Source organism: Limulus polyphemus, unplaced genomic scaffold, assembly GCF_000517525.1.
Source record: "Limulus polyphemus unplaced genomic scaffold, Limulus_polyphemus-2.1.2 Scaffold3495, whole genome shotgun sequence".
NCBI classification, from domain to species: Eukaryota; Metazoa; Arthropoda; class Merostomata; order Xiphosura; family Limulidae; genus Limulus; species Limulus polyphemus.
In genome coordinates, this window is record NW_013669105.1 from 66,911 (window position 1) to 92,098 (window position 25,188).

Genomic DNA, 25,188 nt, shown 5'->3' on the forward strand with positions numbered 1-25,188 from the left:
GATCCCACTTTGTGGTGAGTAGTGCCAGGTATACTTAAACTAGTCAAATATGCACTGTAAGGCCATGATAACTTCACAATTATAACTTCCATGGCCACTAAATGCACACTATTGAGATGGGGTATTCCATAAGATCACTTGTAGGTTTTTCCTCATGATATACCTACTTCATTAATATGCTCATTTTGGACCGTACTAACCCATGGACTTCATGGGTAAAGCAGAAGGCAATAGCTGCCCATCTCTGCCATTCCTTAAATTGAATAAATCAGGAGTGGTCTACTTTTCAAAATAGGGTTTTTATGGTCACTCATTGCATTGTCTCTAGTATTGACATTTCTCTGGACTTTTGCACTACATTTTCTTCCCCCTTTTTCTTCCAGTCGGGTATGGGAGTCCTTACTGTTTTCCAGTTCCAGGTCACTGGGGTGGTAGACAATGGAGGTATCCTCCTGAATGTGATAGTGATATATGATACAAAACATAATTCATTAAGTTTGAGAAGGCCACTGGTGTTCTGTTAGTGTTTATGATAAAATGTTCTCGCATCTGATGCTCCATCTCTGAATGGGTCTATCTGAGGAGATGTTATGGCTTTGGAGTAAGCCATCAAAATTGCAGTTAACCCCATCAACTGAGATCCCTCAACCTACCCCCACATGGATGTCAGCTCCTAGTAACTGGGTTTTGGACTAAGAGCAAAACCAATCGACATAAGTCCTCACATATGTATTACTGGTGTCTCTGTTACGTCACTCAATTGACCTGCTAACATGTTGTGGGTCACTGTTGATGAACATGTGGGTTGCTACGGTTCTTACTCTTGCACTACCCCTCGAAGATTTTCATATATACCGAGGATGATACTGTATTGGTAGTGGTTCCTGTCTCATTGGTTTTCAGTATGATGTCACACAATACAGGGACATCTTGATTATTCCGATTGTCTTGATGACGGGTTCCTGGATCAGTTACTTATTCTAACTTTTCTCACATGTTTCCTGTTCACAGATTGGTGAGCATGATAAATCCTTCTGTTCTGCTGAATTTGAGGTGAAGACAGTATTATCCTCTTTCCTACACCCACATGGATGTCAGTTCCTGGTGGCTGGGTTTTGGATTGTAGTGGACTTGTCATGTATGGTCTGCCCCTAGCCAATCTACACTGGGGTACATCTTTTTACTCTCATCCTCATTATTGTCTCCCAAGGGATTGAGATTCCAATATCCTGTGGTTCAGATCCTTATCCAAACATTGCTCTCTCCCTTTTGGATGTGCTTCTTTCTTTTTCTATCCATGTTTGCAATACATCTTTCCACACTTGGTGTAAAGTATAACTGGTACAGATGTGGTGCAGTCTACCACATTGGATCCTCTACTGCGAGGGTCTCCACTGTTCAGATGCTCTTATAATATTCCTATATTGAAAACTTATTTCGGATAGGTACTTACCTCTTTTCACACTTCCCACCCTTCCTTCCCTCTTAAAACTGGTGCTTCAAATTTCTGCCAAAACTCAAAGTGATGGTTTGGTAAAATTGAATAGAAAAAGCCATGTCTCAGAATAGTGTGTTGCACTCCTATTGGTGAAGTGTTGTCACATGATGATTTACATGTGAGATGAAGTTGAAACATATTGATCGTGGAGTACATGGGAACTCAAGGCTTGTGGCATACAAAAAAATTTTTGCATATAAAGGGCAACACTGAATTAGAATAGCTATATTTGTGAGAGGAGGTAAGTACCTATCAGAAATACATTTTCAGTATAGGAAAATTATAAGATTTGAAAATATAAATATGCCAATTTCACACCCTTTCCTTTCTCCAGCTAACAAGAAACATTCTAAAAAAAGTTAACAGAGTAAGTAGTAAGACAAGACTGGCTTTATTTTATTATATCATACATCATTAAATAATTTTGTAAAGCTTCTTTTATCAGATATTAAAATTTTAACTACTACAAAAGTGTTTAATGTATGGTAGCATTGAAAGCTCTGATTTTTTAAATGTACATTTATGTATAATTATGTTCAAAAATTTACTATTTAATTTATAGAAAGGCTATTCTGTTAACAAAATCACATTTTTTGTATGTGCAGGGGACTGCCGAGCACTTCTAGTGAAGACTAATAGTGATGGATCTTTACGAATCATCCAGCTTACTACAAACCATGACATTTATAATGAAGATGAATTATTGCGATTGTCTCATCTAGGGCTAGACATTGAAAAAATTCGTCAAGGAAACAAGTTAGGCTCTCTACATAACACAAGATGCATAGGAAACTACATGTTGAAAGGAGGATATACTGAATTTGATTTTCTCAGGTAAAATAGTTGTTTACTAATATTTTATGATAGACTGATAATACATAAAATAAATACTTGGAGTATCATGTAATAGAAAGGCCAACCAGAACATTATATGTAGTGTGTGTATTTACATATACATACATAAAGGAGGAGAGACACAAATACAATATTAAACCTATTCATACCACATGGAGAGATTGCACTCTCTTGATTTTTATGTGAGACAATTTATACAAAGATAGTATGAGAGTTATCAAAAAATACATAGAGTGTATAAGTGTATAAACCTTAATTGTAACTTAAACATACAAAACATTTATAGTGTAATTTCTTCACTGAAGCAGGTTGTCTGTTTGGATCATGAAATGCATATTTTCAAAATGTGGATAAACTTTTTTATGTACATCTTGACTTATGAGACTTTTAATATACATTTCTCTTTGAAGTGCACGATTTTTTGTTCACATAAAAGACTTGTAACACACTACATGTACAAGATACTGTAACTTTTAATTCAAAAGGTTGTAATGTATTTTCTTAACTGATGTCATAAATATAAACAGATAAAGTTTTCATGGACAAATGTCAAATGTGAAAAGGTATGTAAACATACTTTTAATAATTTTTTTGTGCAATTGACATAACAATTTAATATTTAACCTGATCAGGACCATCTACTAACATTGTAAGAAGGTTATATAACTTTCATGAAATTTCTTTCCGAAGATAAAACTAGTGGATGAAATTGTTTGAAATTTGACAAGAACTTTCCTAAAGGTGTCTAGTTTCAGACAAAATAAAGTATTCAATTTTGAATTATTGTACTTTTTTCCACTAAAACTTCATTATTTATTGTAGTTACTTGTACTCAGACTCTGAAATACCCTTTTTTGCCTCACAGTTTTCAAATTTCATTTGCATTACCTATAAAATCTAAATGAATATCAAAAGTTTTGAAGGTAGATTTTTTTTATTTCATTTTTCATCTTCTCTACCATATAACTAACAGTAGCTATTATCATCAACATACAGTACAATGAAATGTTTAAAATTAAGAAATGGAAATATGTACATACCTTTTAATTCATCATTGAATAATCTTAAAATATTTTTTTTGGTCACATGCATAATTTCATGTTTTTGTCTTTTCACTGATAGTTTATTTTTTATGTTTTATTTTACTTTTCTGTTCTTTACCGTTGATTATTTATGTTGACTTACTTCAACAGGTGCCCAGGGGCTATATAACAGTATCATCAGAAGATATATTTTAACTTGAAGTTTGACAGTAATCAGCTTATAAATATAGAGACACCTTCAACACTGACATATATTGAACAAAAATAAGCCATTAGGAAAAACAAATGAAAAAAGTTCATGTACATACTCTAGATGAAAAAACCTCCTAAAATGTTATAAATGAGAAAGTAACATGGCCCCGTTAAACAGATTGGATATGTGATGAAAGTTCTTAACACAGATATATAAGATATGCAGAAAAAGAACATCAATAAAACATACTAGACAACATACAAATATTAAATCTAAAATATATTCATATTTATGCATGCATATACACACACAACATTAATAAAGTAATATACAAAAATAAGTCCCAGGTCCTACTCCCTTTCCCTCCATTGAGGCTGTTTATTGATAACTGACTACTGTTGTTGTCTTTATGGTGTGTGTAGATGGTTTTGACCAGGGCATATGCATATCTGCCAGCTCAGATTGCAAGAAGCAGACTGTGATGAATGCATTGCCTTCTGCTACAAGCAATAGCCTTGGCCCAACAGACTGCCATATTTTGGCCGTATCTTTTGAGTAGTGTATCTTTTGCATTCTGGAATGATTGGTAATAGCTTTGGGAAGAGTGGTTGGGAGTGTACTATTAATTGCTACTTGATGGTTTCATGGGATGTCTTTGTTGGTGGTGATCTAACTTCTGCAGAGGCTCCCTGCTTCATTTTGATCATGGTCAAGGTGGATGCTCCCTTATTGGGTTTGAAGATCCTCACAATCATTGATAGTTGTGGTGTTGCCACAGGCAGTGAGGCCTTCTTAGCTTGCTGGCTGTGGCTTTTGATGGTGATGTTTACTGCCATTGTTGCACTGGTGCCTCTCAAGCTGCAGTAGACATTTTATGCTTGCTATCCTGGAACTCAACTAATGCTCTGGGTGACCTTAACTCCAGTTAGATCTTTGGCTTTGGAATTTAGTAGTTATGCCATAGATTTGTGCTCATATGTTGCCTTCTTTTTTCAGTTTCAAACATCTCCCAATGGAACACCTCACTAGAGGTGCCAGGTAATGATGTGATTTTTACCATTTCTTCTTTTTGAACACCAATGTTATGGAAATTGGTTGCTATGGATGAATATTTTTTAGGTTCAATTCAACCAGTGTTGAGGTAGCTCACAACTCCACCAGTGTTTAAGCAGCACTCGGCTCTTTTAAAGTGGTCTTTAGTACTCTGTATTATAAGGACTGGGACTCTGGAGGTAAAAGTCCTTCTGACCAGGGCTCTCCAACCACTAGAGAATGTACAGCCAACCCGACTAATAGTGAGTGACAGCAAGCAACTCATCTTCTACAGTGGGTTCTACTAGATAGAAGTGTGATCAGTTCAAGGAATACTCAGGTTAGCAGGGAAGTCCAGCTTCTAAACAGAAAATCTTGAGTGTAAGTTTGGTCATTGTGATTTCCTCCTTCCATAACAGCTTGAAATACTGAAGCTTCACCACATAAAATAATGAAATCTCCACTGCCTAATAGAAGATAAAGATAGCCAAAATTGTCAAGAACTTGATCTTAACCCTATCACGACAAGTCACATGTCAAAGACCAAATTTTATTGAACTACTATTTTATGAATTTGTGTCAATAAGTTTGGTATCAAATTGTAGATTATAATTCAAATTTTAGTATTATCTGTTAGTTAATATCTTAATTTAAAAGTAAATATTTAAAAAAACACAACTGAACTTTAATTTTTGTGTGTCACGTGGCATGTTGAATACAACACTGATTCAAGTTAGATGTTTGTGATGTCAAAATACAAAATCTACAGTTTCATACGAATTAAGAACTCAAACTACCAATATTAACAAGCTAGAATATAAAATAAGAACCTCTTGTCTTTTCTATTTGATAAGATATCACTCATGTTCTGAATCAAACACAGTGACCCCCCCCCCCCTGCTCACCTCTTACCATTTTTGGAAATGGTACCTTATATACATTTACTTCTGTATATGACCTGAATCTCCAATAGAAAGCTCAGTATGTCCCTTGAGTGGTTTTCTCAGCCATTTTGACATGTTATTGTGTTAATTTCATTATTTCAACTGAGTTTTTAACACTTAGCTATCATTATTAGTCATGCAAACTGTTGATGCATTAAATATTAAATATACTAGTACCAACCATTTCAAATTGTGTTAGTTGAGAAGCTGTCATCCAATATTCTATGGATATCTCTTAAAAATAAACTTTGCTTTATACCTCAGAAAGAAAGAGTTTTGGGTCATGTTACTCTGGAAATCAACAAATCGTCCTAACTTTTGATAATTGAAAGCTAGTCATACAGTATAGTGCATACATTGTAACTTATCATACCATCCCATAGATCAGAAATGCTACTTTTTTTCAATCATTGTTTCTCAACCATGTGTCTCCCTTGATTCATAATGATTGAGTTGTAATCATACCATATAGTGCATAAATTGTACCTCACAGTATCACCTGGTAGTTTTAGAGACAAGGAATGCCACTTTTAGTCATTGATCTTTCAACTATGTGATTATTCTAGGTGAATGATGATGAAGTTCAGTCACAGCAGTACTGAATGTGAGGTCATAAGTAGCAGTGTGATCAATTGTTATAGCTGTCTCACATCTCTAGATCTGATGCTCCCTCATCTAAATCATTTTAACAGCCACATAATTATTCTCAGCTGCTTCTGTCTCAATGAACTCTTCTAATGGCTCTTGACCAAACCAGTTGATCAGTCATGTATAGATGTTGCCTGTCAATGTGCACTTGACTGCCATAATTCATACATCAATAAACTGACTGGTCAGAACACAAGGTGAGATCCTGTCCAGTCAGAACAAAAGACACTTTCATGCTGATGGCATGCATCAAAGCCACACCTGATCTCCATTCTGCTACATTTGTTCCTTAACCATCTTGCTATGGGTAGGTTAAAGTGCACAGGTCACAACTTTTGAGAGTTACATTCACAATTTATTAAACTACTTTATTATCATTGTATATGAATAAACTAGACACCAAAATGTTGTTAATAAATCAAGTTTTTATATACGTTTTAAGTTCTTAATTTGATAAGAAAATATTTTTTAAAATTCTCAATCTCCTCTAATATGAAAATTGTGGTATTTGTTCTGTTTCTTCCCTCTTCTCTAATCTGTTTAACACCCCTCTGAGAAGTTCAGAATTTAATGTGAATTACTCATTGTAATATAAATATTACTAAGGCACGTGAATAAGTAATATACAGGTGCACACCCTCAGGGTCCACTTAATATTGGTGCAAAATTTCAAGTTTCTAGGTTCTTTCTTCTTGGGTCTAGGGCAGTCACAGTTCTTTTCTATGTGGTTTTTTTGCTAGCTTGCCTCATAAAAAGATGTGCAGGCACGTGGATAAGTTATAATACCCAGTTACACACCCTCGGGGACCACTTAGCATGGGTGCAAAATTTCAGGTTTCTGTGTTTTTATCTCTTGATGCTGTGGTGGTCAGACATACACAGACACACACATGTGTGTCTGTATGTTTGTGAATTATATTTGTAATATAAGGAACCACTTCTTTTTTTATGTGTTTTTTTTGCAAGCTTGTCTCATTAAAAAGATGCTTTGCTTGGGTTATTAGGTTGATATATTTTAGATGACTATGTCAAAGTGTGTATTCTGAACCTGTTTTACCATAGAAGAACAGTCAAAAATATTTAAAAAATTTAATACCCTGGAACATGAAACACTTTGTTCCTATGTGATTTTTCACTAGCTTGTCTCATTAAAAAAAATATGCATGTACACACACATATGGGTAAGTAATATAATACCCAGATGTATACCCTCAGAGTCCACTTTGTATTTTGTAGTATAAGGTACCACTTCTTTTCTTTGTGGTTTTTTCATAGCTTTTCTCATTAAAAAGATATGCATGCATATGGATAAGTAATAATACCCAGATGCACACCCTCAGGGTCCACTTAGTATTTGGTAATATAAGGAACCACATCGTTTTTATGTGGTTTTTCTCTAGATCGCCTTGTTAAAAAGATGCATGCAGATACGCACATAGATAAGGTAAGTAATAATACCCAGGTGCACACCCTCGGGTCCACTTAGTGTGGGTGCAAAATTTCAGATCTGTAGGTTCTTTGCTCTTGGTGCTATGGTGGTCACATTACTTTTTATGTGGTTTTTTTCATATAAAAAATGAGCATACACAGATACATGTAGTTAAGTATTAATACCCAGGTGCAAACCCCCAGGGTCCACTTAATATGGGTGCAAAATTTGGTTTTCTTGGTTCTTTGCCCGTGCATTAAGGAATATGTAGATGTATTAACCAATGAATAAGCCTCAGCCCATTTCATGAAGTAGTCAACACTTATGAGTATTTACAGTTGACCTCTTGCTATATTGTTGTAGTTGTATTTCATTTTCGGTTACTGTCATTTAAAATCAGTTTGGTAACATGTGACATTCATAGACCCTTGATAAAGGCATAAGCCAAAACATTGGGTACTAGTACTTAAACATTTTGTGAAGTTGTTTGTAGTCTTCATTAAATAATAGTATTAAAAGTATTTTACAAAGTCCACAACTGTATTTACAGTTTTTTCTTTATCATTTTGTATCTGCATCCACGAGCCATGACTATATGTCTGGCATATGTGACTACACATTACACTGTGTCTTGCAACAGTGATAACATTGTTTTGATTCCACTGTCAATAATGTTGGTATCTAACAGGGTTGCACAATCATATCATGGACATTCCAACATCAGTGCTTCTATTTAAGAACAATTCAAGGACTGAAATAGTGAAATGCTAGCTTGCATTCCTCACTCCATCTGAAGTGCATCTCTGCTTGTTTAAGAGTTGATAATAGTGAGTAATTTTGAAGATGTTGGCCACAAACTCATGGTAATAAAATAAAATAAACAAGGAAACTGCAGACTTCTCATTTTGGCACAGTTTGAGGCCAATCTTGCATTGCTGCTATTTAACCAGGATCTATGGATATTCCTTTACTACCACAATTTTTAACAAAAATTCCACCTCTATGTTCATGAATGCACATTTTCCTGGTTTGTGTTTGAAGTCTGCCTTTTTTATCCATTGGAATACTGTTTTCAGCCACAGTTTTGAATGTGTGACCAAATACTAAGATGTCAGTGACAAAGATCAAGCACTTCTCCTATTGGAACCCTTTCAGTGTTAACTTCTCAAAATTGGCAGGCCCATTACACAGGCCAAATTATATGATACAAAGCTTATACAAGCCATCTCTCTTGTCAACAGCAACCACGAGTCTGCTCTCCTCAAACAGCTGTTATTTAACAGTATCCAGATGCCAGTTGTAACCTACTAAATTATGTAGTCTATTTCATTGTGGTCAGACATGTATCTGTTTGAGGTAATGGAAAGATGTGCCATTTTTCTTCCTTACAATCTCTACTGAAGACAGCCAAACACTCTAAGAAGGTTCTACAACATTTTGCTGTTGGAAAAGGGATGTAGCTGTTAATTATTGTCCAACCCAATTTATCCAGTCAGCTGTGGGTCTAAGCAATTAATGGCTGCATAGCAGAGTGGCCATATTTCTGGGTGTCACTGTATAGGGTCAACTCTGGAATCAGACTGGCCTCAAAGGCACAGTACATACCCATACAACTTGCTCATAATACTCACCTTTCTGTGTTCCTGTTTGATACAGAATGTTTTAATAACAACTTTGCATACCTTTTTGCATTTCTTGTCTGAAAAATAAAATTTTATACTGTATTTTTGATTAACAGATAAATGCAAAAATTAGAGCAATGATGAGCTTCATGAATTTTCCTTGCACCACACAGTATCAGAGGCCAAGGCATGGAACTGTTGTTTATGTGCACATGTAGTGACACCTGGTGGTAATGATACTCAAATCAGAAACAACAACTTTCTGCCATTTCTGTCAATATTAGATGTGGAAATGACAAGAAGTGGCCATCACATGATTTGTTAGTTTCAGTGACTGGCATTCATTGATTAAGATATCAGTGGGAGAGATGAAGTAGGAATCATCAGTTCTGAACACAATGATTTCAATTGAAAAGGGGCTTTTTCATATCATTGAATAGGCAAAAATTTAATAAAAAATTATGACATTAGAATTTAGCATGCACTTTCCTGCCTTTTTCAATTGCAATCAAAGTTGTCAGCCTAATGACTCAACAACTTAAATGTCATGAAACAGTAAACATCACACTCTTGAGCACCAAACTTTTCAAATTCCTGTCATTTGTTTGGATGGGTAAAACTCTTTTTTGGCAATGAAAGTGTGATCAACAAACTGTTTACATGCCAACCGGTCCTGACTGCTGCTGTAACGTAAACCAGACCTGGGCGATTTTGTGAAATAAACAACACACATGTTACAAAAAAAGAATTTATTAAACATAGAAAACACAAACAAAATATTGCAGTAAAACTCCATCAACAGTATGACTGTTATGCCAATCAACATTAAGCATTAAAAACAATAGCCTGTAGCAAACATCCACAAGGGACTCTGAATAGAGTTTATCATCACAAATTGTTCTGGAAGTTCATAATCACACAGTGTCCTTTCACAGTTCATCATCACCAATAAAAGTGTCCTTTCACACTCTGTTATCTCAAATAAAAAGTGTCCTTTCGTAGTTCATAATTACAAAGTGTCCTATCAAGGTTCATATCACATTCCTTTTACACACATTTGACAAAGCTGTCCAGGGTGAGCTGTGAAGTGCACTTGGTGACCTCATTTTGGAACTGCTGCTGGGTGGCCATTAGGAGATCAAGGGTCTGACTGTCATATTTCTGCAGAAAATGGACCCAAAGGACAGCAAACATGTCCTGGGCCTCCCCGTCTGTTATCTGCCTGGAGGGAACAGGTTCGGCTTCATAGTTGCTGGCAGGCTCTAGCTCAGTAGGTGCTGCAGTGGCCTTCTGGATGAGGCAGCTCTTCCATCCATCACCCAGGGTATCATGGGCTGGGCAGCTGCCATACACAGCCGTGTACTTCTCAGCTGACATTAGCTCTCATAGGCTCAGGGCAGAGGAGCTCATGCCTGTCCTCTTGAAATGCTTATGCACAGTGGTGACTTTGACATCACAGAAGGCAGCCTGGAGCTAGGTCACAGCAAGGTGCATATCAATGGACTTGCAGATGTCCTGGGGTCAGGGTCGGTGCCTTGGTGATGACATGCTGCAAGTGGTGACAGTAGTAATGCAGCTTCATAGCCTGGATGATGCCCTGGTTAATGGCAGGAGGTGGCATTAGCATGGAAGGTAAATAAGCTTGACATTGCTGAGCTGCAGGTCATGGGGTTGGGATGAGGCATTGTACAGCAGGAGGATGACTTGGCAGCCTTGGATAGATATGTGGTGGTCATCCAGGCTTTCTTGTTGGTGAGCTAGATGACAGAGAGCCTACGGGTGTTGAGGTTCTAGAAACGGGGGCAGATGGACTTGCCGACGACCAGGAGTTTCTCAAGCTTGCCAAGATGGCTGGCACATAGATCTGCCATCAGACTCTCCTTGCTTTTCTTCCCACCAGACTTGTCATTTCCTTTGACAGGGCAAGATAGAAGACACCAATCTCGTCCATGTTGAAAATGTCTGTGGGGTCACATCCTTCCAAGATGGTAGGGAGGCACTCATGCCAGTTGTTAATGGTCTCTTGGCTCACTATGGACTTCTCATTGCTGATCTTTTTGCCCCCCAATAATGTGTCAACTTTTGAATTGGGACAGCCAACCTCCTGATGTCTTTAAGTTGGACTGGTTCAGGGCTTTGGCGACATCCAGGGCCTTGGTCTGGATCATTGGGCCTGACACTGGGATGTTGAGGGACCATATCATGGAGAACCACTCAAAGACGATGGTGTCATTTTGCATGTAGATGGGGTTCTGGAACTGGTGCTTCCTGTCAGGGTTGGCCTTATTCTTGTATGCCTCTATCAGTTCTGCTTCAGGATGCAGCTAACCTGAAAAACACAAATCAGTGAACTTGAAATTTTTACATGTCACCTGAGTTCTGCCAATCTTGAATTCTTGTGCCAGGGTACTGTGACTCTTCCCTTCACTCTTGTGGATGAGTTGGACTTCCTCATGGAGAGTTATCTCCTTCCTCTTAGGGGAGGGGGCTACCAGGCATGGATAATCCATGTAACAGTTACAGTGTGTGTCAAAGCAACACAAAAGTCCCAGAGGAGAATGAGGATCCAATATAATCACAGTCCAAAAATGACTGAACAACAGTAATCACATTGGTAAATGTGTGCACAGAATGGCATAACAGAGACAATTGATGTAGCCAAGAAAGCAGAGCTCTATTTATTGAAATATGAAGGGAAAGGTGACAAAACTTGAATGTGGGAATCTTCCCCATTGAACAAATCTTTTGTTCACAAGAAGACCAAAGAGACCAAAGAAGTGTTACAAATGAAAAGCTTAGAGTGTGAAAACGTGCTGTTTGTTTGATCATGTGATCATCAATGCAGCATGAGGTGTGAAGCATCAAGTAGGATTAGCGTGCCATTAATATGGAACAACAGTGGTCACCTGGTTTGTAATACCTACAAGATGTAGCCGCTATAAGTCAATGTACGGTAGTGGCCTCACTTTGATTGACATGTCTCAATTTGGCAGTAGCAGGTGAGAGATGGCCTAGGTGGCCACAACACTGAGTACAAAGAGACTGCTTGAGAGTGGGAAACAGGTGTTCACAAGCCAAGTTGACCTCAGTATGAGTGCCCATAATAGCAGGTGTTCTACAAATATAAAATAGAAGGAAATATTTGGAACTGAGCTAAAATTGCTGTACTTAAGGGTTGACTGCTATATTGCATTGACCGGTATCAGGTTTGGACTGCATTTCATTTTAAGTTTTTCTGCAGATATTAAAATTATATTATCAGAATATTATAAAAGCAACTATTATTATGTCAAAAAACCTTGTCTATGGTTTCTATGCTTCTCTTAATTTATTTTCTTTAAAAGCTGTATGCATTTACCTCTGATTGTGCTTTCATATCTAAAACATAAGCTGTGAGAGAAGGTAGCCATTTTTGCACCTGTTATGTACCTTCCCTGACTATTTTTTTATTCTCATGCAGAGGAATGGCTTTTATCTCTTGTCTGGGTTATTCGTTTTTATTTTGTACATATATGGATCTTGCTCCAGCTACTTTATGTTATTGGTTTGTGTAATTGATCTATCTTGTTTGCTGGGATGTAAAACTGAATTTTAGGTTACATCTCACCAAAGTTCACCATTCAGCAAGGTTTTTGGCATTCAGTACCCTTTAGTGGATATTTTGCTAACAAGAATGTGGACAAGTTCCAGTACATTTTTCTAATTTTATTTATATAATTTGTTTTTAACTGTGATTCTTTAAACTAGATGGAATCCCTAGTAAGTGAAATATTCTCTGCTTCCTGCTTAGTTAACACTTTGGCTCACACCTCTATTATGCATGGTAATCCAGGTATTGCTTTACAGCCCAGTACCACATTTGGGGCTGTGTTCCAAGAGTTCACAAGACTATACTCGTTTTAATCAATTATTTTGAGTTCTTCAACAATATTTACATTGAGAGATATGGTATTTTGATCTTTTATGTTGTATTTATGATTTGTGTAAAACTATTAATGGAATTACATTTAAAAATACATTGTCTGCTAAGTTCAATACAGTTTTTAGTGTTATTAATATTGGTATTGCTATTTTTTATTGCATTTTCTCTTTTCAGTGATATTGGCAAAATCATTAATATTGGTCAGTCTAATCCAACCCAAGCATGGTGGGAATTTAGGTTAAAATGTATTTCATACCCTGATGGGCAATGAAATATAATCAGGGGCAGTCAGAAACTTCTGCTTATCTTCACCCCACTATGAGATTTGAGATTAAGTGCCACATAATTCTGAGAAAGGAATTTTGATGTTAATCTAGCTAGTAAGATTGCCATCAGGAGAAGCTGTGAGGAGATCTGGAAATAAGACAAAGGAAAGAGAGTTTCTTGAGACGTGGCCCACTAGAACATGGAGAGGTATCTGTTGATGAAGCACATGCTTTTGTTGATACACATGGCTTTTGTTTACTCGTAGTGGTGGCGTCAGTTGGTATGAGCTTTCGTAGAGGAGAGCAGAGAGATGCAGACCGAGGATGTCCTTTTCTGTTTAAAATACTGAAAATTTAGTGTAGAATTGGGATTTAAATTCAATTTTGGTCAGCTTTTCTTTGGAACCTTTTGTAACATTATGCTGAACAGGGAATGTTTCATTGTTCTCTCTTTTTTAAATTTGATTTGATTTGTTAATACTCTGCTGGTGTTATTTACGGCATAAGTTCTTTTTTCTCCCCCTTACAAAAAAGTCTGTAGCTATTCTGTAGGAAAAGCAAATACCTATTCTGTAGCTATAGCTGTGGGATGTGTAAAGTTTTCTTGGACCAATGGCTGTGACATTTATTCAGCCATTATATAGAAGTGCTATGGCTCTTCTACAGTTAATCTATAGCCTTTCTATATTTAAGCTGTAGCCATACTATAGCCCTTCCTTAGGTATTTGAAGAATTTTACTCAGTTGTATTATAACTGTTCAATATATTCAAACAAAAAATCTTCGAAATTAGGTTTTGATCCACTACAAAAAAGTCAGTGTATCTATAATTTGAATTTATGTGTCTTAATAATTTTGTACAATTACCAATCAAATTAGTTACTGCAGATAAAACTTGATAATATAAACCAGTTTAATAATAATGAGATGAAATTTGTTATTATGACCAAGTGATTTGTTTCTTTTAAAACTATGTTTTCAATAGGATTTTACTGGGTTTTTACTTTAAAGTAATAAAACAACAAATAATACTTATTTCAGTTTTTATAATTACAGTGATGCTAAAGAAGAACCAGTAATTGCTGAACCACAAATACAGGGTGGAATTGAGATTGACAAATCTTGCCAGTTTCTGGTCTTGATGTCAGTTGGAGTTTATAAATCTATTGAAGAAGCTACAGGTACTTCACAGGTAAAGGTTTCAGTTTTAGACATTTTTGTTTCAAAGTTTGGTTTATTTACTATCTTGGTTTACACCTTCTCAAGGATAAGGCAATTCACTAACTTCTGAAAAATAATGTAAGATGTGGAAAAGTAGAAGTAGAAAAGAAAGGTTCATTGTACGCATTATGTACCAAAAAAATTAATTTGTTTATTTATTGTTTTTTACAATGTTTCAAGCTATGCCCATATCAGGTTTCACAGTTGGATATAAATTTACAGTTTTGAAGAACTAGGTTATTTTGGATAAGAAAAAAAAGGAAAAGAATTGAATGAATAAAAAAAAAGATGAAACAAAAAGTATTAACATATTAAAATTCAGTATAATCCTACCGAGACAGGTCTGATGGGTTTTCCCATGGTCACTGGTCAATGGCCATGTCATTGCATTTGCAGACTTACATTCAAAATTTTATTGAACTACTATTTTATGAATTTATGTTGATAAGTTTGATATCAAATTGTATATTATAATTCAAATACTAGTATTATACACTAGTTAATTTCTTAATTTAAAAGTAAATATTTTTTAAAAATCCTAAATATAGATTTTTGTCTGTCACGTAGTATGTTGAATGCAGCATTGGTTCAGATTAGATGTTTATGATGTCCAAATACAAAAATCTATTATTTTTTACAAATTAGGAACTCATATTGCTGATATTGACAAGCTAGAGTATAAAATAAGAGCCTCCTATCTTTTATATTTGCTGAGATATCGCTAGATTTAATGAATCAAACACAGTGGCCCCACCCACCTCTTTCCATTTTAGGAAATGCTTACATACACCTAATTCTGTCTATGGCATGTGAATAACCAATCAAAAGCTTAGTTCAGCAAACAGCTAATATTTTGTGTGTCCCCATTTTGCTTTAGTAACTGCAGACAGTCTTTCAGGCATTGTTGCAAAATATTTAATTAAAGTGTCCTTTGAGATTTTACTCCAAATGTCTCTAATACAGCCCCATAACATTTCTTTGGAAGTTACTTTTGATTTGTCAAGTTTTTGAACTATTAAATCCCAGATCTGCTCAATTGGGTTGAGATCGGGGCTCTGTGGGGGACAATGCATTATTTATATGACTCCAGCAGCTTTTTCTTAACTAAGTAATTTCTGCATAGGTTGGATGAGTGTTTGGGGTCATTATCTTCTTGATAGTAGAATCCTTTACCAATAATACACAAACCACTGGGTATACCATGACGGATCAGTTTCTGATGGTACTGGTGCTGGTCTATTAATCCATCTATTTTGCAAATATCTCCTGTTTGCCTTAGTAGAAAAACACCCCCAAACCATCATACTTCCTCCCCTGTGCTTCATAGTAGGTGCTATGCATTGGGGTAAGTATTTTTAACATTTCTTCTACTGGATGTACAACCTACGTTTTGAACCTAATATTTCAAACTTGGATTCATCCATCCATAACACCCTTTTCCAATCATCAAGAATCCAGTTTTGTATTTTTTAGCAAATTTCAGTCTCTTGACAATATTTGGAGAATGAAGTAAAGGTCGTTTATCTCCTGCTTGTGATCAGTGGCAGTCTTCCTTCTATCCAGAATGCTGCATAAACGAAGATACTTAACATCAGTATCATTGATTTTAGGTGTTCTGCCTCTTCCTTTCCTATTTTCAAATTTACCTGTCTTGGTCTCATGATCTAGGGTGTACTTGACAGTGTTTGGGGAGCATTTCAAGTCTTTAGCAATTTGTCAGAGAGCCCAACCAGCATCACATAAAGCATTTATGTGTTTGCTTTGCTATACTGACAATTGGGCTGTGGCATGACAACAAAACGTAATGTATAGGTTTATTTGTAGAGTGCTATTAAATTTATTTCTTCTAGCATATACCGGTACCATATGCTAGTTCCTTGCTAACTTCTTTCTATATAGTTAAAACACTGCATGGGGTACCATGACAGTTATTTCAGACCCTAAGTTTGATCAATACGTTCATTCAAACATAACGCTTATGACATGCCGTTGGTACAGGTACATGGAAATTCTAAAGAATGATAAGTATTATCACCCTGGCTCATTCAGTTGTCAACAGGGATCAGTAAAGCATTACCAAAGTGTTGAAATTTACATTCTGTAATGGTACAAAGAATTAACTGCATAAAATGGAAAGAATGACAAAATATTCTCTTGTCCTAACACTTTTGCACAGTGCTGTTCATGACATTTTGCAGATTATCAGTAAACATTACAAGGCATTCGTGCACTGTCTATCAGATTTTTTAATTAAGTTTCAACATTTTTAATTAATTAATTGATCATTAATTTTTTATTTTCGAACATTGGTTATCCAACATGCTAAGTAATTTTCATTTTAAAAGTTGATTAAAAATACTTTTAAGCATTAGAAAATTGTCAAATTTCACATGCGAAATCTCAATAACCTCCTAACATCCTTTAAATAACTATCAAACTTTTTTGTGAAAAAACCTTACATTTTTATCTGTTATTTTCACTATTGTATCTTTGTGTGGGTTTGGTCGATTCTACCGACCTCATAACCACCATAAAAAGGGGGGTGGGAATAGATATAAATTCATATATAAAGATTTAATATTTTTATTTTATTGACCTTTCAACGGTGTCTAACTAATGTTACAGAAGATGAATGACACAATGCACATTCACTCACTTACCATATCCAATAATACAAAACTGGCCTTTACAAAGTGACCTGTCTTGGGTGTGTTCTAGTGGACCAGTATTTTGTAAAATACAATCACATTTTGGTTATAATACATTATATATACATTAGTACTATTTATAAACACGTTTTTAAATTTCAGTTATTTTACTTAGAACAGTAAATAAAGGAGTATAGAAAACAATTATCTCTTCTACTAGCTATAAACTTTGTACTCATTTGCGGCTTGTCGTAATTTGTTAAGCCTTAATCAAAACAATTTTTTGGGGTTTTATATATCCATTTTGAAATAAAAAAAAACATAAATTACTATGTAAATACCACTGAATTGCACTATAATTTATCAGATTTAGTAGCTAAGCCTTATTTGGGTCTAAAAAAATATAATTGTTTGAGCTTAATAATATCTTACCTTACCACTTGGAATCTACCATGAAAAGAAATGGTTCCCCCGTAAATATTTTGCAGAGGCTCAGACAACCACATGGGGGACATTTTGAACTTTCAATTAGTTATTCACATGTCATAGACAGGAGTAGGTGTACATAAGCGTTTCCAAAAATGAAAAGAGGTGGGCAGGGCCATTGTGTGTTTGATTCACTAAATCTAGCAATATCTTAGCAAACAGAAAAGATGGAAGGTTCTTATTTTGTACTCTAGCTCGCCAATATTGATAATTTGTGTTTCTAAATTATAAGAAATTATAGATTTTTGTATTTGGACATCATAAACATCTAATCTGAACTAATGCTGCATTCAACATACTACATGACACACAAAAATTAATATTTAGGATGTGTTTTTAATATTTACTTTTAAATTAAGAAATTAACTAATGTATAACACTAAAATTTGAATTATAATCTACAATTTGATACCAAACTTATTGATATGCATTCATAAAATACTAGTTCAATAAAATTTTGAATGTAAGTCTACAAATGTGATGACATGGCCTTTGACCCATGAATTCAGGAAGACCTATCAGACCTGTCTTGGTAGGGTTAAATGAGTGATTTGTAAGGATAAGGGGAATTCTGTGTGATTTATCATTGGGGCAAGCACATATGGTGAATTTAGTGTGTTGATGTTAAAATTGTTGTTGAGGTAGTTCTGTTCCTTTGTGAAATCAGTCATTTCATCAGTTTTAAAATGCAGTGGTTCTAAATGTATGTCTTGAAGTGTCTTTATTGATGCTTGAAAACTATGAACTCTTGTTTGAAAATAAGAAAGTCATTTAAACAATGGTTGATAAGTTTGGATATAATAGAGTATTAAAGTCCCTCCTTGCTTCTAGTGAAAATAACAGTAACATTGTTAATAAATTTGATGGAGAAATCAAGAAGTTATGGATAAAAGAATGTGTATTTGTTCATCTCCCCCAAATCAACCCCTTGTAACTGTTTATATGTGATGGGAGCCCATGAAACTCAAAAGCATCTAAAATCAGCTACTTGTAGTATATCAGTGGAGGGTATAGGAAATTTCTTTTGATGAAGAAATACTTGAATTCATTTATTTCATCATTATGTGCTATAATAGTACAAGAACTCTATATCATTAGTAAAAATATAGTTCAGAAATGCTACTCACCTTCCAAAAGAACTGAGAGCTCTTACCTCATGCCAACACCTAAAAGGTTTTTGTGCATGCACCAATCCTTGAACGAGACTCCCATCCCTGCATGTATTAATATATACTGTGCCACCTTATGATGCCATAAGCATTAGATTATAAACCCACCACCAATATGAAAGTGATGCAGCCTCCATACACATTAGTTCCTTTGAGTACATTGTGTGTTACCACTAGCTCATTCTTTCTTTGGCACTGTTTGGCTTCATATATTTTTTGAAAAGAAATATAGAACTTTTGCACTTATTATTTGAAAGTTATATTTGTCATTTGTAGTTTAATTTGTCTTACTTTTATTTTCTTGATTTGAGAAAGGTACCAAATTTTATTAATTTAAGTTAGATCTTCTGATTTGAATTATATTTATTTTATTTCCTAACTATATCAAATCACAAAATTTTAGGATTCTGTGATATGGTTTCTTTGTCAGTACTATTCCCCATCACTACTAATCCAGTATTCAGGTTTCATTACTTCATCTACAGTTTTGTCATTATTACAGTGGCCAAGGTGTATGTACCATGGACATATCAGACCAACTTGGATTGGCTTGATTATGAACTTGTGCATCCATGTTACTGTTCTCAGGTGGCTAGTTCCATTCTAGTCTCAGATCCAGGATTTTTGACCTCCTGCTTGTTTTGCTTCAGCTGAGCCTGCCTCATCCTTTGATGATTCTCACATACTGTTTTCATCAACTGCTTTTGCTTCTTGTTCTTCCTCCCTTCCTGTCATTTGATGAGTTGTTTTCACTGGTCTGTGACATTTTTTCTCTTTTGCCAGTTGTTGTTTTGCTGAATCTCGGGTTTCCTTGCTGCACAAGCCTCCTCCTGGCCATCTTCTCTTTTCCCCTTACCTTACACTCATATTAAGGCAATACCTTTTTGTCTTGACTTCATGCCAAACTCCATCTGCCTCATACTCACAGGCCTCAAGAATCTTATTCTATGGTGTTTCATTGTTATTATTATTCTTTCCATGAGTTTGAGTCCTTTGAATCTCTTCTACTAGCTTGGGTATCTGCTCCTCCTCATTCATTGCCTCTTTCAGCCTTTATTCTGCTCTTGCTCAGCTTCTCTGTTCACACTTCACCTTCTTTCTGAAGCTTTGATTTGTCAACCATGAAACTTTCACTGGGGTAAAATTGCACCGACTTGTTCTTCACATTTGCCTGAATTTCTAAAATATTCTGCGATATCCCACTTAACTAAACAGATTTGGGCTTATGTAATTTGACCAGCCTTGTAATCACCATTCAACCATGAAATTTGACAAGCATTTAATAAACATTACAGGTCTGTTCTACACAAAAAAAATCAGATTTTGTAATAAAATATTTCAAGTAAAAATGTTTCTGTGAATTTCCAAAGCTCTTTTTTTTAAATTATAATAAATAATTAAAAACAGCATTTTATATTTATACAATAAAAACTTTATTGAAGCCGTACGGCTTCCACTTTAAAATATCTCTCTACGAGTACATGTACTTGTATATCATACTAAATGAATTTAAAAAGTTTAAGATCAGATATAGTATTTTGTGTGTTATTTTCTCTACCCTAACAGTAGCTATATCATAAATGTACAGTGATATGAAATTTGGAAAATTCTGAAATAATATGAACTATACCTTTTTTCTTCTTTCAATGAATTGTTTATCACCATATCTTCAATTTCATTATCTTCAGAATTTGAAATTTTTATTTCTTTATATATATAATCAAATTTTGTAGTTTTATTTCCTAGCTAGTTTGATGCTTAGTTTTGTTCGTGCTTTAAGAGTAGAGTGGCATATCATATTAGCAGGTGTAAATACACTTACATATGCACACATGGAGATCTAAACTCATGCACTTGTAATTACCAAAGCCTAATTTTATTTTCTCTAAATCTTTGTCAACAGAAAAATTAATTTTTCTTTCAAATATGCATTTTAATATGTAAATAGTACATAAATTACTAAATTAGAATGTCCAAAAAAAAAAGCTATAATTTAATTGGATTTCTTACTAAGCTATCTAATATAAGAAAAATCATTAAGCTCTATCAGCATCAATTTGTAGAATAACATATACCCAAAGAAATCATTTACTAGTCAAACTTCTGTTAGCACCAATTTCAGAAAAGGCTGTTGAATGCTTGAAGTTGAAATTAATCTTTTTCTTGGTTTATAAGCATGTACTTCAATAACTAAGAGCACGAAGTTTTGAAAACTGCCTTGAAAGTTAAGTATAGATGAGTGGGGCTTCTGCTGCGGGTTTAAAAATTTACTTATTTTTTCACTGCAGGAGATATTAGCATGTTGAACTTGTACATTCAACCTTGTAATTGTTTATAGATTTGTGTCTAGGATATGTCAAAGTGTAATTGTTATAATATTGAAATCATACAGTCTAAAAGAAGAGAAATCTGAACACAAAGTCACATGGTACACATAATTGAAAATTAATTATTTTATTTTGATATTAAGGAATTAAAACAGATAATATAAAAATTTGAATTATAAACTAGACTGATGCTAATTTTATTGATAAACATTGTTAATATATTTAATAAAATTTTGAATGTAAGTGAGAAACTTGTGACTTGTGCAGAAGAGTCGGGCCTTTATTTATAGAGCATTTGCTTAGTTAGAATGCCACAGTTTTTAAAAAGTAAGTACCTCTCAGTTTTACTCAGGGACTCCCGTGTGACACCCTCCTTCATGATGGGGTTTTTGGGAGAGTTCCTTATCCATTGGAAAATCAAACTAAGGTAACTCTATTCTCTACTTACTTTGATTTTTCACTTTGCTTGGTCCAAGCAGTCTCTACAGGTTCCTCAACCCTGGAAGTCTCATTGGATCATTCCCTCAACTTTTTCTCATCCTTTCAGTACTGTCCAACATCCCCCTTCTTGAAGAGTTGGGCATTGCAGATCACAGAAATGACACGATTCTGAAGCCATCCATTGGTTTCAGTCTAGAGGAACTCCATTCTCCCACTTTTCCAACCTGCAACCTCTCTTTGGAGAAAACTTTCAGGCCATATAGTTCAAAGTTAGCATGGGTCCTGGAAGTGCTTAAAAAGTTTTAGAATATAACCTAGTGAATTCCAGGGCCTAGAAGTTTTTGAAAATGGTTAACTTTTCATTTAGATGTTTGAGAGGTCCTGCAATTTAGGTATAAACCATCATGATGTCTATGTCTAACAGACGATATGTTCATATCATTTGGTGTATTCCTAATTTTGTTCTTTGTACTCCATGCAGTAAAAATAAACATGAATAAAGAAGGAAAAGGTGTACTTTGTATGCAAGAAATGAGTAAATGAATGCTGCCATTTAATAAATCAGGTTAAAGACGTCTGCATAATGTTAGGACTGAAACATACAGTACCAACAGGAATCAAGTTCTCTTTATTAGCAAATGTTTTTAGAAAAACACATTAAGAATCAGTGAACAAATAGCAAATGTAAACATGTGAGTACACTGGTTTGTGTAATTCAAGAACGAATGGTATACATGGTTACATATATGCAGTCCCATTTGTAAGTCCCAGGCATTGAAAAAATCTTATTCTAGAGTAGACAAATGCATATATAAATACTCACAAACTATTGTGTCTAATCTATTGTCTTTCTCCACAAGATTTTAATAAGTCTCAGGTGGTTAGAAACGACAAACTTTGGTTATTGATATATTTTACTTTTTATGAAATAAAAATAGTAATATTTAATAAGTAGCGGAATAACATTTAGATTCTAACTAATAAATCACCAATCTGTTAGATTCCATATTTAATGTTTAAATCAAGCCAGGAAAAATATTTTTTTTTACTGTTATTGTAAACTTTTACGATGAACAAAAATTCCCAGTGTAGTAATAGTAAAGAATTTACACACTGTACTGTTATAATTTCATAACTTTTTCTTTATTATTAGTTTCATTTACAGTAATATAATCATTTTTAAACATGCAGTACAGTAGTTAAATTAATGATGCTGAAAGTAACTTTACACAAAACATACACACAACAATGACATTTCACAATTTATATCATACTTTTAAAAACACATGGTGTCTCACATCTGGTATGACCACATTCTGATGGGCATGCCTACATACAATAGTCACTTACCATTATCCATGAGGAAGGGAACTTCATTTTTCGAAATTTCTCTGGTTAGTGAGTTTCTTTTTCGATACTGAAAGGTATGTAGTTCTCGGACTGATTCTTAAAATTTGACTGTGGCTCTACTCCCAGTCAAACATGTTTTTTTTTGTTCTTTGGGCCCACAGCAGCTAATTTCAAAACATTAACCAAAGTTTTAGGTGTCCATTGCCATGGAAAACACTTAATCTTGTTTTTCTTACTGATCAAAAATGCTTACTTTATATAAAGTACTATTAACTAGCTGGAGTATCCATCCCTTGGACTATGTAATTGTAAAAAATGCCCATAAAAATTGCAAAACACAAAATGTAAAACTGCAAGTTTGCAATTATCTCCACATGAACCCAACAAACCTTCATGTCAAATTTGGTGAAGATACATCCACAGAAGGAGAAGTAGTGTTACAAAAATGACCATAAAAACAGCAAAATGCAAAACTGAAAATTTTTATGTACTCCTACATGGACCTAATGAGCATCTGTAGCAATTTTGGTGAAAATCTATCCATAACCTGAAAAGTAGTTACAGACAGTACTATTATATTTATATAGATATGTCAAGTTATTGTTCGGACACTTGGGAACTTATCAGGCTTCTTCTGAATTGATAACCTCACAAGAATTAAGCAGTAGAAATACCAGAATGGTTTCCTATGCTAATTTATTAGCACCTAAATGTAAAAAATAATCTTTTTTAACCATTTTTGAACAATTTAAATGTTATCTATAAAATAATCTATATTTAGAAACCTTTAGATAAATGTCAATCACCTCAGATTGAAAAAAAATTAGGGTCAATTAAGAGACTCGTTGAACCACCATGTAAAATTAATTGGATTAGAATGACTTATACATCCTAGAAACTAAAAATTTTTGTATGAAAATACATTCTGTGTTCACAGGCAATGTTCAAACAATGATCAGTCATTCAATGCCTGAATCATCACTTGACACCAGCTGGTCTTCAGTTACAGAATGATTTGATCCATTTTCACAGTCTTGACCACAGTGCAAGCCAGTTTACTGCTTTTGGAACAGACATGACATGTGGAACTAACACACTGAAGCACTGCCTTTGTTGATTCAGGATTGTCTTGCCAATAAAAAAAATAAAAACTGATTCATCAACAGTCCATCCATTTCCAACTGGGTCCTGGTTTTTGATCCAAACATTGCTAGATAAAGTTTAATGACATCATTTTCATAATAAATGCAGACTGTTGTGTCAGATTATGTTGTTGTTGGGCTTATGATTCTTCTACAGTAGGTATCTGTGACTTGTTAGCAGTTAATTCAATGATGAATAAACAGCACACACTTATGTTTCTGTGGTTGCACTCCCATCCTAAATAACATAGGAACTACAAATTCAGGGCTTTCCCAGTTCTCAATGTGTTAACGTCTGTGTCAGGTGACTTGAAGATTAGGTTTGTGGAACCATGCTGGGAGGCATGTAATGCACGTAGCAACAATTGGCTATCAGCTACTTCATGGCTGCAATTAAGTTTAGATATTGACAATGAGGATATGTAATTTCTTTCAACCCCAGTAGCTTGAAGGAGCTTACATTATTCTCCATAGGTTACATAAAGCAGCTTGTTACCCACTTTTCTCATATAAACTGGCTTTTGCCATTCTTTCATTCAAAAATTGATCAACTCTTTTTTGAACTGTCAACTTCTGAGTGCCTTTTTAAACTGATGATCAACTTTCTGGTCAACTAACTTTATTTTAGTTTGTAGTGACACTGTTGTTGTTGTTGCACAATGGTCATGTTCAGACAATTGATTGATATATCTGGATAAGTATCAACAATTCAGTCAACTCTCGAAGATACTTCAGTTCTATGAAGGATTATATCAAGCACTGATTGAGCAAGTTGACTGTAAATTATGATAGTGGAGTCTACTTTGGTGGTTTGTAATACTGTCATGGCATCAAAAGTCCACTGATTTTGCAGACTTTTCAAATTCATTCAACAGTGCAGATTTAACTGTTTTAACTAGGTTTCCTTCTGGTGTAGCTTTTGACAGATTGAATGATTCAAGTGAAAATGACAA

At 34.7% G+C, this 25,188-nt stretch overlaps 1 protein-coding gene across 1 annotated transcript in view; it reads left to right on the forward strand.

Annotated features, from left to right (window-relative positions):
- The window catches only part of LOC106469452 (TGF-beta-activated kinase 1 and MAP3K7-binding protein 1-like), an 87,376-nt gene that overhangs the window by 50,283 nt on the left and 11,905 nt on the right, over positions 1 to 25,188 (forward strand). The window contains exons 4-5 of the mRNA XM_022397972.1: positions 2,104 to 2,332; positions 14,508 to 14,643. Of these exons, the coding sequence (XP_022253680.1) occupies positions 2,104 to 2,332; positions 14,508 to 14,643 (365 nt within the window). The remainder of the gene's footprint in view (positions 1 to 2,103; positions 2,333 to 14,507; positions 14,644 to 25,188) is intronic.